Genomic DNA, 13,774 nt, shown 5'->3' on the forward strand with positions numbered 1-13,774 from the left:
CGCGTCTGTTTACGTTTTCCAAAAATACTAAAACTAGGGAGCATGCGATGAAGCTACAATGTAGTAAATTTAAAACGAATCAGAGAAAATATTTCTTCACTGAACGTGTAATTAAACTCTGGAATTCGTTGCCAGAGAATGTGGTAAAGGCGGTTAGCTTAGCGGAGTTTTAAAAGGTTTGGACGGCTTCCTAAAGGAAAAGTTCACAGACCATTATTAAATGGACTTGGGGAAAATCCTCTATTTCTGGGATAAGCAGTATAAAATGTTTTGTACTTTTTTGGGATCTTGCCAAGTATTTGTGACCTGAATTGGCCACTGTTGGAAACAGGATGCTGGGCTTGATGGACCTTTGGTCTTTCCCAGTATGGCAATACTTATGTAACCAGCCAGGAGCTGTTTCTAGCCAGTTAGATCACTTTGAATATCGACCCCTAACATTTTTATAAGGAGTGTGGAACTGCCCACATTATCTCCTCCATTGTGGTTACCCAAGAGAAGATAACAGGGTGCGAAAACTGAAAAAGTACAAGCTGGGATCACAAACTACCTCTGAAAAGTGCCTGGGTCTCCACAGCCCAAAAGGATAAAAACCTTCATGAATCTCCCCCCCCCCCCCACACCTTTCAGCACCAGTAAGAGCGGGCCATGTAATTGAATTCATTTTGGTCTTGTGTGTTATAAGTGGCAGGTTACCTTGTTACTTGTTATATTGATAGGAGTAGGCCGTGTGATCTGTGGCAGTCTCTACTGCAACTTGTTGCTGCTGGACGCTGGTCTCCTGCAGATGAGAGGCAGGAAACAAGTGTCACATGTTCACAAGAGACGGATGATCCTGACAACATGCAGTTACAGAGCACTATCACCATTGTGTCCCCCCCCCCCCCCCCAAGGAGCTGTGAATCTAGCTCTGCTTTACATGATCAAGCATGCTGAAAAAGGCACAAACTGTCAGCTGGAGAAATGTTAGCTGGGCCCACTGCTAGAGATATGCAAGATCTCTGAAAAGGAAGCAGTGAGCCGTTGTTTGTGATCTCAGAGAGCTCTTCTAGACTTTTCTCTAGCGTCGGGAAACAGGACCACTAGAATCAGCTACATTGCTTGTGATCTGTAACACATTCAGCTTCTCAAAACCATCTTAGCTTCAAGCAGGGGCGTATCTGCGTGGGGCCACAGGGGCCTGGGCCCCTGCAGATTTTGCCCCGGACCCCCCTACCGCCGTTAACCCTCCCTCCCCCGCCTACCGCCGTCACCTACCCCGAGGTCCGCTTCCTCTGGCTTTTTAAAATATTGCTTCAGCTGGTGGGGGACCCCAACCCCCCCGCCAGCCCAGCCGCGATCTTTAACTTTTTCATCCTCGTCGTGCAGCGCGCTGTGAAAGCTGGATGCATCTTTAGTTCCAGTTGGATAGAGTCTGACGTCACAGCACGTTGACGTTACAACGTGCTGCGACGTCAAGACTCCATCCAACTGGATCTAAAGATGCATGCAGCTTTCACAGCGCGCTGCACGACGAGGATGAAAAAGTTAAAGATCGCGGCTGGGCTGGCGGGGGGTTGGGGTCCCCCGCCAGCTGAAGCAATATTTTAAAAAGCCAAAGGAAGCGGACCTCGGGGTAGGTGACGGCGGTAGGCGGGGGAGGGAGGGTTAACGGCGGTGGGGGGGGGGGGGGGGGGGGGGGGGGGGGGGGGGGGTTGACGGCGGTAGGGGGGGCTATAATGTGCCCCCTCACTCTAGCCCCTGCCCCCCCTACCGCCGAACCTCAGATACGCCCCTGGCTTCAAGACTACACTATGACAGAGGAACAATTCTATATTTCACCCAAGCAGCCCAGAGATTGAATGAGGGGAATCCCCCTTATCTTCTGAGGTGGATCCCCCCACCCTGCACTGAGGGCCCTTCATTTACACTTGTGTCACACCCACAGGTCATGATGCAGTTTCCCCACTGTATCTTACTTCAGGAAGACCAGCACATTAGAGCCTGCTCCAAATATATATTTAATGGGTCTACAGTCCAGAGAAAGCAAACATGGAAAACTGTGTATTGGGGTAGGAGGAGAAATGGAGAAAAATCTGAAGATTGCATATTTTGAAGTATTATTTCCTGCAATTTTGTGATTCTCTTATCGTGCCTCTGAACCCTTAAGCAGGAGAGCCCATCGCTCTGCTCTAGATACATTTGGGCTCCTCGAAGCTGGTAAATGACAACCAAATTCATGTACAGCGAGTTCAAATGGAAGGACTGGGCCAAAAGGTCTCTCTTCTGGAAGCTAGGTCATGCAGCTGCTCTGGGTAGCAGTAAGGTGAAGCCCTCTTGTCTCTCTCTAAAGCAGAGACACTCTTACCTCAACTGAAACGCTGGAAGAAGGCACGTGTGTGAACTGTGGGATGTATGTCCCCTGCATAGCAGCAGCAGCGGCGGCCGGCAAGTACTGACAGAAAGGAATCAAAGCAAAAAGAAGTCAGCAGAGCAGGTCCTCCCCCTTCCCAAATAAAAAAGTACAAGTGAAAACCAGCTTATACCTTAAGACTCATCCAGTCTACCCAATTTCTGTCCTGGAGCAATTTCAGGCACCCTTATGGCTCTCCATTTGTGCCTAAGCTCCTGTTTTCTTCAATTTAGTTGCTGCTTCAACTTACACAGTCTCCCCCTAGATGACCCTTCGGCACGCTCGACACCCTCTCCATAAAGGAATACTTTCCAATCTTACTCCTGAATCCATCCCCTCTGAGCCTCACAACACCACCTTCCTTCTCAAAGTTCCTCCTCATGCAGCTCTTTCTCCCTCCTAATCTGTAGAACAATGCTTCTCAATCCAATCCTCAGGCCACACCCGGCCAGTCAGTCTTTCAGGGCACCCATAATGAATATGCATAAAAGATTTGCATACAGAGGAAATGCATACAGGTCTATCTTATGCATATTCATTGTGGATGCCTGGAAACTCAACTGGCTGGGTTTGGCCTTAGGACTGGGTTGAGAAGCCTTGCTCTACTGTGTGTGTGTGTGTGTATATATATATATATATATATATATATATATATAATGAAGACCCAGGTCTGATGGAACAGATACATTTGGAAGGCCCTTCTCTGTACCATATGAACTGTATCGCTAGAACTGGACGCAAGGGTCTAGTTGTGCTCTCAATGACCTTTACAGAAGCGTCAACATCTCCCTCACTGGCTTCCCCTTTCTACTACGTAAGGAGACGTTTTTGTTTCATCACCCCCTCAACATCCCTCTCACCTCCTGTCTGATCTCTCCAACTACCAGGAGACTGCCCATTACCTCTTTTATTGAATTCTCAGTCAGCCCCACCCCATTTAGTTTATTTGGATATTACTTGCCATTCTCACTAGTGCACCCAAGGCAAGATACAGCATTTACCACAATAAGGCACTCATTCTCTTCCCCACAGGGCACCAGAAACTCGTGCGTGTTGAATATCACTCTTCCACAACAAGGGATGGAGAACTTTGTCCAATTCAAGCCCCTGCTATTCCCTCAGTCTGCCTCCCCCCTTACCGTGCCAGTGCTGCCAAGAGATAAGTGGCCTAGCTGTTGGGTCAGGGGTCCCATCATGGAAGCTGGCTGAATAGATATGGTGTGGTCCATGGTGGGGGCCAGAACCGTCCCCTGCAGATGAAGACATACAAGAGAGGATGTCAGAAAGAGGTAGATCAAGGAAAAATAAAAAGCGATCACTGGGGACACAATGAGGCAGGATACTGCCTCTGACTGTGAGTGCAGAGAAGGTGGGAATGAAGGAGGTACAGCAGAAGAGGTCTGACAGTGAAGGGATACAGTTCCACATCTCGTGCTGAACCTCCTGCAGGACCTGAAACTTATCCTAATTGCCTGCACCAACATGATGACCTCAAGGGTCCAGCAAGGTGAAGCAGGAAGCAGAGGTACTCACTGCAGGCTGCATGAGGTATGACTGGTGGTGCATCCAGGAAGGATTATGAACCTAGAGAAAGAAAAATCAGAGGGGAAACAGGAGTCAGTAAATTACTAGTCCAGTGCCAAGACACTGCTTTTCCCTAGGAGTTTACTGCTGGGGTGTCAGCACAGAACAATTTTTGGTCAATGTTAGTGCTCCTATCCCAAAGCACTGTGCATATGCACAACTACAAGTACCAAAATTGCCCCGTGATTTTTTTTTTTTTTTTTTGGGGGGGGGGGGGGGAGGAGGATAATGTGGAAGCAATACAGAATGGAAATATCTTCTCAGATTAGGTAGCGCTATCCCTACCTACCCCCCCCCCTTCAACATCGCCTGGCAGAGCCTTCACCTGATAGGATGACACTGGTGAGGGAAGGTAAGGGGACAGCGCCGTCTGCGCAATCATTCGGTTTGGAGCAATACTGTACGGAGTTGTGTAAAACCTGCAAAAGGACGAGAGACATGGGGTCAGGAGAACAAAGACAATTCTGAAAACAGGGCCAGAAAATTGGCAAGAGCAGCACCCAAGAGGATGAGAGTTGGGGGCCTACTAAAAGCAGCAACCCATAGGAGTTTAGAGGAGACAGAACAAAACAATCTGATGGACAGCAACACTCACCCATTCTGTAAAGCTGTTGTAGGGTCATAGGTCAAAGTCATTCCACCCTGTAAGATGTACAACACACTGTTAGTGAACACCTGAATGACAGTCTTCCAATTAGCTGATCACTGCTCTGTTCCTAATGGGATGCACACAGAAGTCCCATGACTAGCAGGACAGACAGACAGACACAGGACCATGCACCATATCTTACCGAGTCCCCATCCCGGCTCCACACGCGACCATTCTGCAAGTATTTGCCCTGATTCTGGCGTTTTTTCTGTCCACCGTCTGCAAACTTGCACAGTAATGGTTCTGATGGGGCTGAAGAGAGAAGGTGCAGTTTTTGCACAGCAGCACTGAGGTGTCAGCCCTCTCCTCCCCAGCTAATCACACTCTTTCCTGGCAATGCTCTCTCCTTGAGCTCCTTCACTGACATACTGCCCTGCCATTCCCCCTCATCCCCAAGACGCAGAGAACTAAGGGAGAGTGCTCCTGGTCTCAGTTTAGGTCTTCCTGATATCTTTTTCCAGTGTGCCTCAACTCACTCCCTGCCACACAAGGTGTGACTCTACTGCTGCCCCAATTCCCCACCCCCAACCCATGAGCCCTCCTAGCACCAAGCCCCAACACTGAAAAATCAAAGCAACAGCTCAACATACCTGGAACTCCTGGCGGGGTCTTGATGTACTTTCCATTAAAGTGTGCAATGATTGCTTCACACTTGTCCGTGGACTCCATCCTGAAAGGAGAGGGAGGGGACACTGAAACCTGCAATTAAGATGTATGTGTGGGTGGGGGAGGGGGCAGTCTGGGATGTGCAGTACACAGATGTATACTAACACCATTGGAGGGAGTAGCCTAGTGGCTGGAGCAGCAGGCTGAGAATCAAGGTGCAAATCCCACTCCAGCGCCTTGAGCTCCTAGGCAGGTCACTTAACCCTCCATTGCCTCAGGTACAGAAAGAGCTACAACTATTGAAAAGGCTCATATCCAGCAGATTGCCAAGACCTGTCGTTTCTTTCTTTACAACATCCGTAAAATCCGCCCCTTTCTTTCCGAGCACTCTACCAAAACCCTCATCCACACCCTTGTCACCTCTCGTTTAGACTACTGCAATCTGCTTTTTGCTGGCCTCCCACTTAGTCACCTCTCCAGTCAGTTCAAAACTCTGCTGCCCGTCTCGTCTTCCGCCAGGGTCGCTTTACTCATACTACCCCTCTCCTCAAGACCCTTCACTGGCTCCCTATCCGTTTTCGCATCCTGATCAAACTTCTTCTACAACCTATAAATGTACTCACTCTGCTGCTCCCCAGTATCTCTCCACACTCGTCCTTCCCTACACCCCTTCCCGTGCACTCCGCTCCATGGATAAATCCTTCTTATCTGTTCCCTTCTCCACTACTGCCAACTCCAGACTTCGCGCCTTCTGTCTCGCTGCACTCTACGCCTGGAATAAACTTCCTGAGCCCCTACGTCTTGCCCCATCCTTGGCCACCTTTAAATCTAGACTGAAAGCCCACCTCTTTAACACTGCTTTTGACTCGTAACCACTTGTAACCACTCGCCTCCACCTACCCTCCTCTCTTCCTTCCCGTTCACATTAATTGATTTGATTACTTTATTTATTTTTTGTCTATTAGATTGTAAGCTCTTTGAGCAGGGACTGTCTTTCTTCTATGTTTGTGCAGCGCTGCGTATGCCTTGTAGCGCTATAGAAATGCTAAATAGTAGTAGTAGTAGTAGTAAATAAATAAAGCAAAGCAAAGCAATCACAAAGTGGCTCCATGTGAACTTGGTCCACATATGCAATGTGTTTAAACCCTCTGGGTCAGGCTGTTAGGATTGATCCAGGTCTTGAGACTGAAAAGGCTCACTTGGTGAGGCCCAGACCAAAGTCCCCACACCCCTCTGCTGCCCACTAAGGACCTTCACATGCTGAAAGCTGGTTCCACTAATGCAAGGGCCTCAGTTTGTTATACTGACATATGGCAATCACCTACATTAGTCCCCATTTACCAAACTGATCCCAATGCACTGGGGTCCTCACCTGGCAAAGCCTACCCCCCGACTGGTCCCACTGGCATCCCGCAGGATACGGGTGGAGATGACCTGGCCAAATGGCTTCAGCATGGACTCCAGCTCCTGTTCGTCCATCGTCACCGGCAGGTTGGAGATGTACAGGTTAGTGGGGTCCTGCTCCTGTTGCTACAAACAGCAAAAAGGGGGGGTGTTAATACGAAGCACTGTGGTTTCTGTGTTAGTCCACTTTATAAACAGAAATAAAAAGAAAAATGCAAGATACCTTTTTATTAATTTATGATATTTTTCAGTAGCTTTTGAAGGCAACACTTTCTTCTGATAATTTAAAATTTGGTTCAAACAACTTTTTGAGGCTTCAACAAAATTCTCAAAATCCATACAACTACCCAAAGATGTTACAAAAAGATTCCAAAATCAGTCTCTTGATTTAAAACGTCAGGGGTTACAGTATTATCACAAATAAAGTGTTCTCTCCTTAATAGTTTTTAAATCTATATTTCCACCCCTCCATGAAGTATTCAGGATAAAACAATTTTTTATCTGAAAATCTATGTCCTGTCTGTACTGAATGGCCCACACAAGGTTGATCTCTGACCTCTCTTTTCATGCAATTTTATATTAACTCCGATTTTACATTTCCTTTTTTTTTTTCCCCCCTAGTGTAAATTCATTTGGATAGAATAGCAGCATAAGCGACATTTTCCATGTTACAATTCGAAAAATTCCTAAGAATTACGTTTTTCTTTCATAACTGGATGCAGAAAAACTTTCAAACTGTCACTTCACAAATCGAACCTGTACCGCATTTAAAATGTCCAACTAATTTTTTTCAAAGCAGAGGGGGCTACCATGTTGCAAATACTTCTCCCTTTAGTGTGCACAAGTGTGATTTTGGTCATAAGGCTTTCTAAACCTCACATACCAGTTCAATATTTTAGTGATCTCTCTAGACAGATCCGAGTACATTTTAGGGCACATACTAATTTATTACCATTTATTTAAAAATGTATAACCTGCACAATCTACAATCCTGAGCGAGGAACAATATACATTCACAGTGTTATTTTCAGACATACATCATGAACAAGTCTGTTATCATTGTATGGAGGTTCAAGGTTTACTTCTTTAAAGGGGATCTCAAAGGCTTACTGGAAAAGAACAGTTTTTAGAGCTTTTTTGAATTTGACTAATTGCATAAGGCTTGGAGCTGGCTGGGTAAGGAATTCCAGTTTAGGTCCAGCAATATGGAAGATCGAATTCCTGTATTTATCTAGAAAAAGTCTTGAAAGGGGGGATATCAAGCAGGTTAGAGGATGCAGACCTCAAGGACCTAGAGGGCTGATGTGTATACAAGTTTGCTGAGATCACTGGAAATATTTTGTTGGTGAACACCTTAAATACTAACAGCAGAACCTTATATTGCACTCTGTAAGCAATAGGCAACCAATGCAAAGCGATAAGAGCGGGTGTAATGTGTTCGAACTGTTCATTCCCAGAAAGCACGTGCTGCAGCATTTTAACATATTTTGGTGAGCTTACCAGTAATGCATTACAGTAATCAAAGTGTGGTATTACTATGCTTTGAACCACTAGACAAATTCTCAGAAGTTAGTCCTTCAGCCATCTTACAAGTCTTAGTTTGGAAATATAGCAGGGGCATAGCTACGTGGGGGCATGGGTCCCCACAGATTACACCCTGGGCCCCTCTACATTTAACCCCCCCCCCCTGCCACATTAGGTACCTTGTTTGCTGGCGGGGGTCCCCAAACCCCGCCTGCTGAAGATTTCTTCAGCGCCGGTCGACTCCAGCGCCTTTGTTGTGGGATCATCTGTTTCTGACGCCTTACGTCCTGCACCGTGCATGTAGCTCCGTGCAGGACGTAAGGTGTCAGAAACAGATGATCCCACAACGAAGGCACTGGAATAGACCGGCGCTGAAGACTCTTCGGCTGGCAGGGATTGGGGACCACTGCCAGCAAACAAGGTACATGATGGGGGGGGGGGGGGGGGGGGAGGGGGGGTTGCGGTTGCAGTCCAAAGTGGCGGGGGAGGATTGTGGTTGCGGCAGGGGGGGGTCCAAAGTGGCAGGAGGGGTCGGTGGCGGTGAGGGGGGGGGGGCGGCGGGGAGGAGGCGGCTAAAAAGTGCCCCCCCCCCCCCGAGGTCTGGCTATGCCCCTGAAATATAGTACTAATCATCTTCGCTACGTTCAATTTCATTTTCAGCAGTCTATCAGAACACCCAGGGATCTAATTTTCTTGCTCAGCGTAATCTTGATATCTTCTATTAGGAAAGAATCGGGAATATTAACTGGGACTGAGCAAGATAAGACAATGGCCTGGGTTTTTGCCATATTCAGACAATGCTGGTTTGCTTTCATCCATTGCTTAATCATTTTGAGGCATGAACATAGTAGCTGGATACTTTCGTTCACAGAATTCTCTATCCTAAAGAACAATTTGATATCATCTACATAAATATGGGTCATTCCATGCCAAGTGGTTTAAACCTTCCCACCATCATGTCTCCAATTTTGTTCAAGTTTTATCTGTTGCACGAGTCAGGTGTTAAACGAAGTTTCCCAAAATTTGAGGTCTAACTGCAATAGTTGCAGATCTAGACCCCCTTTTCTGAAAGGTTGTCAGTCCGTGAGCATGCGACATTTACCAAAATGCCATTTTTGGGGTCTAATAAAATCCAAACACATTTATAAGAATGGCTAAAAAATTCAAATCCTGTACAGTTTTTGATGCTAATTCCGATGAAATACATTTTAACATTATAGATGCAAAATCCAGTCAAACAAGTTGACTCAAAGTGTGCATCAAAATTGGTCGCGACTCATTGGAACATATTTGGACCAATATTCAGAACGCAACAACTTCCATGCAAATAAAGATACAGACTTGAAATTTTGAACAAGCATTATGCTTGTGCTGGACATAATACTGCCAGATTTGCAACTAACCAGCATCTATAACCGCCCTGCAGGATCTCTTCAAGTTGGCACTGTCAGCGCAAATGGTAAAATGTACCAAAGTTCAAAGCCCAATTATTAAAAAAGAGTCTGCCTGAATCAGCTTGTGAACAGTATCATCTGAAAGAGAAAATTGTGCTCTACAACACTGATATGTTTTTGTTTTGCAATGTTTTGGTACACAAAGTGATTATAGAGTTACAATAAAGTAGGAGAGAGAAAACTGGAGAACTGCTTACAATATTCAATAGTGTACCCATCCCCACCAGGAGCTTTATCCGATTTTAAAGATGCAATAGCCATGTTGATCTCAATTAAAGTAAAGGGTGCATTTAGGTCAGGTCAGATTCTGATTAAAATAGATTTAAACGAACTAAAAAAAGTTTGCAATTTTTTGATCAGTGGGATTTCTTTGAGATTTACAAATTTCAGTATAAAAATCTACAAAGTGATTGAGGATGTCTTCTTTTTTAGTAAGAATTTTTTCATGTTTATCTTTAATAGCAGATATATATAAGTAGCAGGTCTTTTTGCCTTTTGATAATTTGCTAACATTTTTCCTGCTCTATTAGCTTCTGAGTAATATGTAAGCTGCTTAGAGAATAACATGATCCCAGCCGCAGTACTGAGTATACGATTATACTGGAATCAAAGTTTTTGTATGGATAACAGGAGCTGCGAGGATGAATTTCTGAAATATAAACCCACAAGGGCCTTTATTTCACCTTCTAGTTTAGATAGTTCCTCCTTTTTTATTTTATTTTTACGGAGCACTATATTAATAACCTTTCCTGTTAAATAGGCTTTGTAGGCATCCCATATTATATTGAACGCCATGTAAGGATTATCATTAATCTCAAATATTTTGAGTACCAGTCAGAGACCCCTGGTAAAATCAGGGTCCAATAATAAAGAAGAGTTAAATTTCCACTGTTTGGGAGATATACTAATTTGTTCCACATCCAATCGGAATGTTATGCAAGCATGATCTGACATATGCATAGGTTCAACGGTACACTATTATATCAGAAACCACAGACTTAGAGGTGAAAAGGTAGTCTAATCTAGAAAAGGAGTTACGTGGAATAGAGTGAAATGTGAAGTCTATGTCAGTAGGATGCATTATTCTCCACGAGTCCACCCAAGTTCCAGGAATCCAAAAGTTATTTCAATGCTGTATTCGCTTTAGGACTTTTGGTTTAACAGAAGATTTTCTGTCCATGAAAACATCTGGGGCAAGTTCATATTCCCACCAACAACGATGTTATCAGACCCTGATATAGCAATTTGAGAAGATAAAAGTTTAAGAATGCTGGATAATCAGAGTTTGGTGCGTAAGCATTCAATAAAGCAACTTTCTTTTGTGCAATCTGCAAGACTGTCAGGACCCAGTGTCCATCTGAACATGCATGTGAGACATAACTGAATATTGTAAGTGATTTAGCAATAATGTGACTACACCGTTCTTTTTACCAGCTGCTGAAGAGAAACATTCTTGTATCTAGTCCTGTTTAAATTTCTGAACCTCAACTGCTGATAGATGAGTCAACATGTGGTATGGTCTCATATGAGCAGGAGCTGAAAGAGATGTCATCATTGCTTACGGAGTAATGTTTCAATATCGCATTTGCTTCCTCTGGTTGGCAATGAGGATTTAAGCCTGCATGGAATCCATACTTTTCCAGAATTGGTATCTTAAAGGTTTGAAATGGGCGGGATACATGCTAGGTGGAGAAGGACAAATCAATTTGAGGTGTTGCGATCGCTTTTTGATCTCCTCTATACCTCCATGTTCTCATATTTTCTGGCATGTCACTATCTTGCTGGTTTGAAAGGATTAACTTCACAAACTGCTCAAATTTGAGAGCAGTTTCCAACTACGAGAGAAGCAGAAAATATCTTTAACCCCATTTTGATAAATTTTGCTAAATCTCCTTCCTGAGTACTGCTTTGAAGGCTTGGCAGGAGCTTGGAGTGAAGATCTGGGACGATCGACATAGAATCATTAAAACTGAACCAGATACATATTCCCAGTTTATTTGTCTCTATGATACATAGAGAGCTTTGATATAAATGTATACTTTGAACTTACACATTGCCTTGGAGAGCATTTTGAGCACATCTAACCACTGTTGGTAGTTGTCCTAAGTGCAATATAGCAAGAGCTATAATTTAAGTCACATGTTTTGGAACTATCCATCAGTAGTGGACCTGTGGAAACAGATCTGGACATTCTGTCAGTCTATGTATGCTGACATCTTTGCCTTCACACTAACCAACATGCTTTGGAACAGAATTTGCTCAAAGAGCCATAGACTTTTCTTAAGAAAGAGCCTGTTGCTAGGGAAAAAGGCTATTTTGTGTTTCTGGAGAGAAAAGCATCCTCCAGGTTTCATCTACTGGAAAAGATCTCTGTTTGACTTAACGTTCATGATATGTAGGAATGTGAGAAATGGGGATGACAGGAGATCGACACAGTTTCAGAATATCTGGGAACCGTACTGGACAGCTCTCCCACATAGGGTTCACAGTATATTGTTAAACAGATAATTTTATGTGGTTTACTTCTTTAAAGAGATAACTTGTTTAGCTGTTATATTTCCTTAGCCCATTACTTGGGGAAGGAGGATGGGAGTTGGTTGACATGCTCTCTTATCTTTTGTACGTTTCCTGCTAATTGGGATTTCTATTGAAAAGTATTATATTTTGCAACACTTTTTACTCATGTTTTGAAGATACTGGTGGTCCTAGGTTTGTTTCCCACATACAGATTAGAGTACACTGCATGTGATAATAGTTTCTCTTGTTGTCTATATATTCTAATGGACTACAGCTTCCCCTTTTTCTGTTCTCCAATTTTCACTGTTTGTGTTTTTTTTTTTCCCCTGGAGAATTTGCCAATAATATTGATTTATTTATAAAAAAAAAAGCCTTTGATAAAGTTGGGTAGGACAATTTATGGTATGTACTGAACAAGCATGGATTTAGGAATTAGTAATTAAAGGAATAAATATTTTGTATTCAAGTCAACAGTTTCAGTAAGGAGGTGAGATGCGACAGGATGCCCTTTATAGCCAGGGCTATTTGCGTTATGTATTCAGCACTTGGCTAGGAAATTGATAAAAGATTGGGGGAAGGGGGAAGGGGGAAGGTGTGTTAGAACAGGGGATCAGGAGTTAAGTCAGCTTATCTGCTGATGGTTGCCGATTCTGTTAGTGGAACTGGAGGTGTCTCTGGGAGTTCTGGAAAATTTTGGAGTGGTTTTCCAGACCACATGTCAATTGGGGTCATCTGTGGCACTGCACATTACTAGAGATGGTGGTGGGGCTCCCTGTGATATTTTGGGGGGGGGGGGGGGGGGGGGGTCACGTGACTGGAATGCATCCATAGAAAGGGGCCCTTCCTAAAAGGTGGAACTGGCTAAGTGATATGAGCTGCCGTTCTTAGGGATAGGGATCACCTTCTAAAAGGGATTATACCTCCCAAATAGTTATATGTACTTCTTAGAGTTTGCTGCTCATGTGGGCAAGTGAGCCTGCTTGGGGGGGGGGGGGGGGGGGGGAGGAGTAGAAGAGCAGTGAGAAGAAGTCCTTATGCAGAAAGCAATATACGAGGGGGGCCGGTCTGCCTACCCTTAGGCTCTCTAATTTCATTTTTTTTTGTTACAATATACAAGAGACTAGCTAGGTTATATTTTCCAAACCTGGTGAGTGCACATTTGGAAGTTCAGCTGCTCAAGCTGTATTAGTTGTCCTTTGCTTTGCATAACACAACCCCATGCCCATTTGAGGGTGGAAGCAAAATGTTAGGCCCATTGGGCCTGGGGTTTGGGTGAGTAAAAGGATGGGACTTACAAGAAACCTTATAAGTTTCCAATTATTTATCACTGTGTGGGAATGGAGATTTCATTGCAGGAATAGAAAGCTCAATATTTTGGGAATGGCAGCATAGAGGGCTTTTTAGAGTGGGATAATTTTTAGAGGTAGGAGGGATCTTAGATAAGAGTTTTGCTTCTCTTCAAAGAGAATATAATGTGTAGAACAGATTTTTTTTTTTGGTACTTACAGATGCATCAATATACGGAGCAGAGATTGAGGAGGAGTGGTGGGAGGAAGGGGAACAAGCTTTTAGAAAAGAACTTTTGATGCATTGTGAAGGAGATTTTTTCAAATGGGATTAATATTCTGACTAGGGCCAGCCCGA

The 13,774-nt window shown here is 44.3% G+C and overlaps 1 protein-coding gene across 5 annotated transcripts in view; it reads right to left on the bottom strand.

The window, feature by feature from the left end:
- RBMS2 (RNA binding motif single stranded interacting protein 2) overlaps nucleotides 1-13,774 on the bottom strand; it is a 136,926-nt gene that overhangs the window by 15,199 nt on the left and 107,953 nt on the right. For all 5 annotated transcript variants that reach the window (XR_003941473.1, XM_030196696.1, XM_030196699.1 and 2 more), the window contains exons 5-13: nucleotides 6,604-6,761; nucleotides 5,216-5,295; nucleotides 4,768-4,877; nucleotides 4,572-4,618; nucleotides 4,302-4,395; nucleotides 3,926-3,976; nucleotides 3,532-3,642; nucleotides 2,348-2,434; nucleotides 697-781 (exon numbers count right to left, since the gene is read on the bottom strand). Coding sequence is in view for 4 of the 5 variants with exons in the window: in XM_030196696.1 (XP_030052556.1) it covers nucleotides 701-781; nucleotides 2,348-2,434; nucleotides 3,532-3,642; nucleotides 3,926-3,976; nucleotides 4,302-4,395; nucleotides 4,572-4,618; nucleotides 4,768-4,877; nucleotides 5,216-5,295; nucleotides 6,604-6,761 (819 nt within the window). In the remaining variant the exon portion in view is untranslated. The remainder of the gene's footprint in view (nucleotides 1-696; nucleotides 782-2,347; nucleotides 2,435-3,531; nucleotides 3,643-3,925; nucleotides 3,977-4,301; nucleotides 4,396-4,571; nucleotides 4,619-4,767; nucleotides 4,878-5,215; nucleotides 5,296-6,603; nucleotides 6,762-13,774) is intronic.

The sequence above is a fragment of the Microcaecilia unicolor genome, chromosome 3, assembly GCF_901765095.1.
Source record: "Microcaecilia unicolor chromosome 3, aMicUni1.1, whole genome shotgun sequence".
Classification (NCBI taxonomy): Eukaryota; Metazoa; Chordata; class Amphibia; order Gymnophiona; family Siphonopidae; genus Microcaecilia; species Microcaecilia unicolor.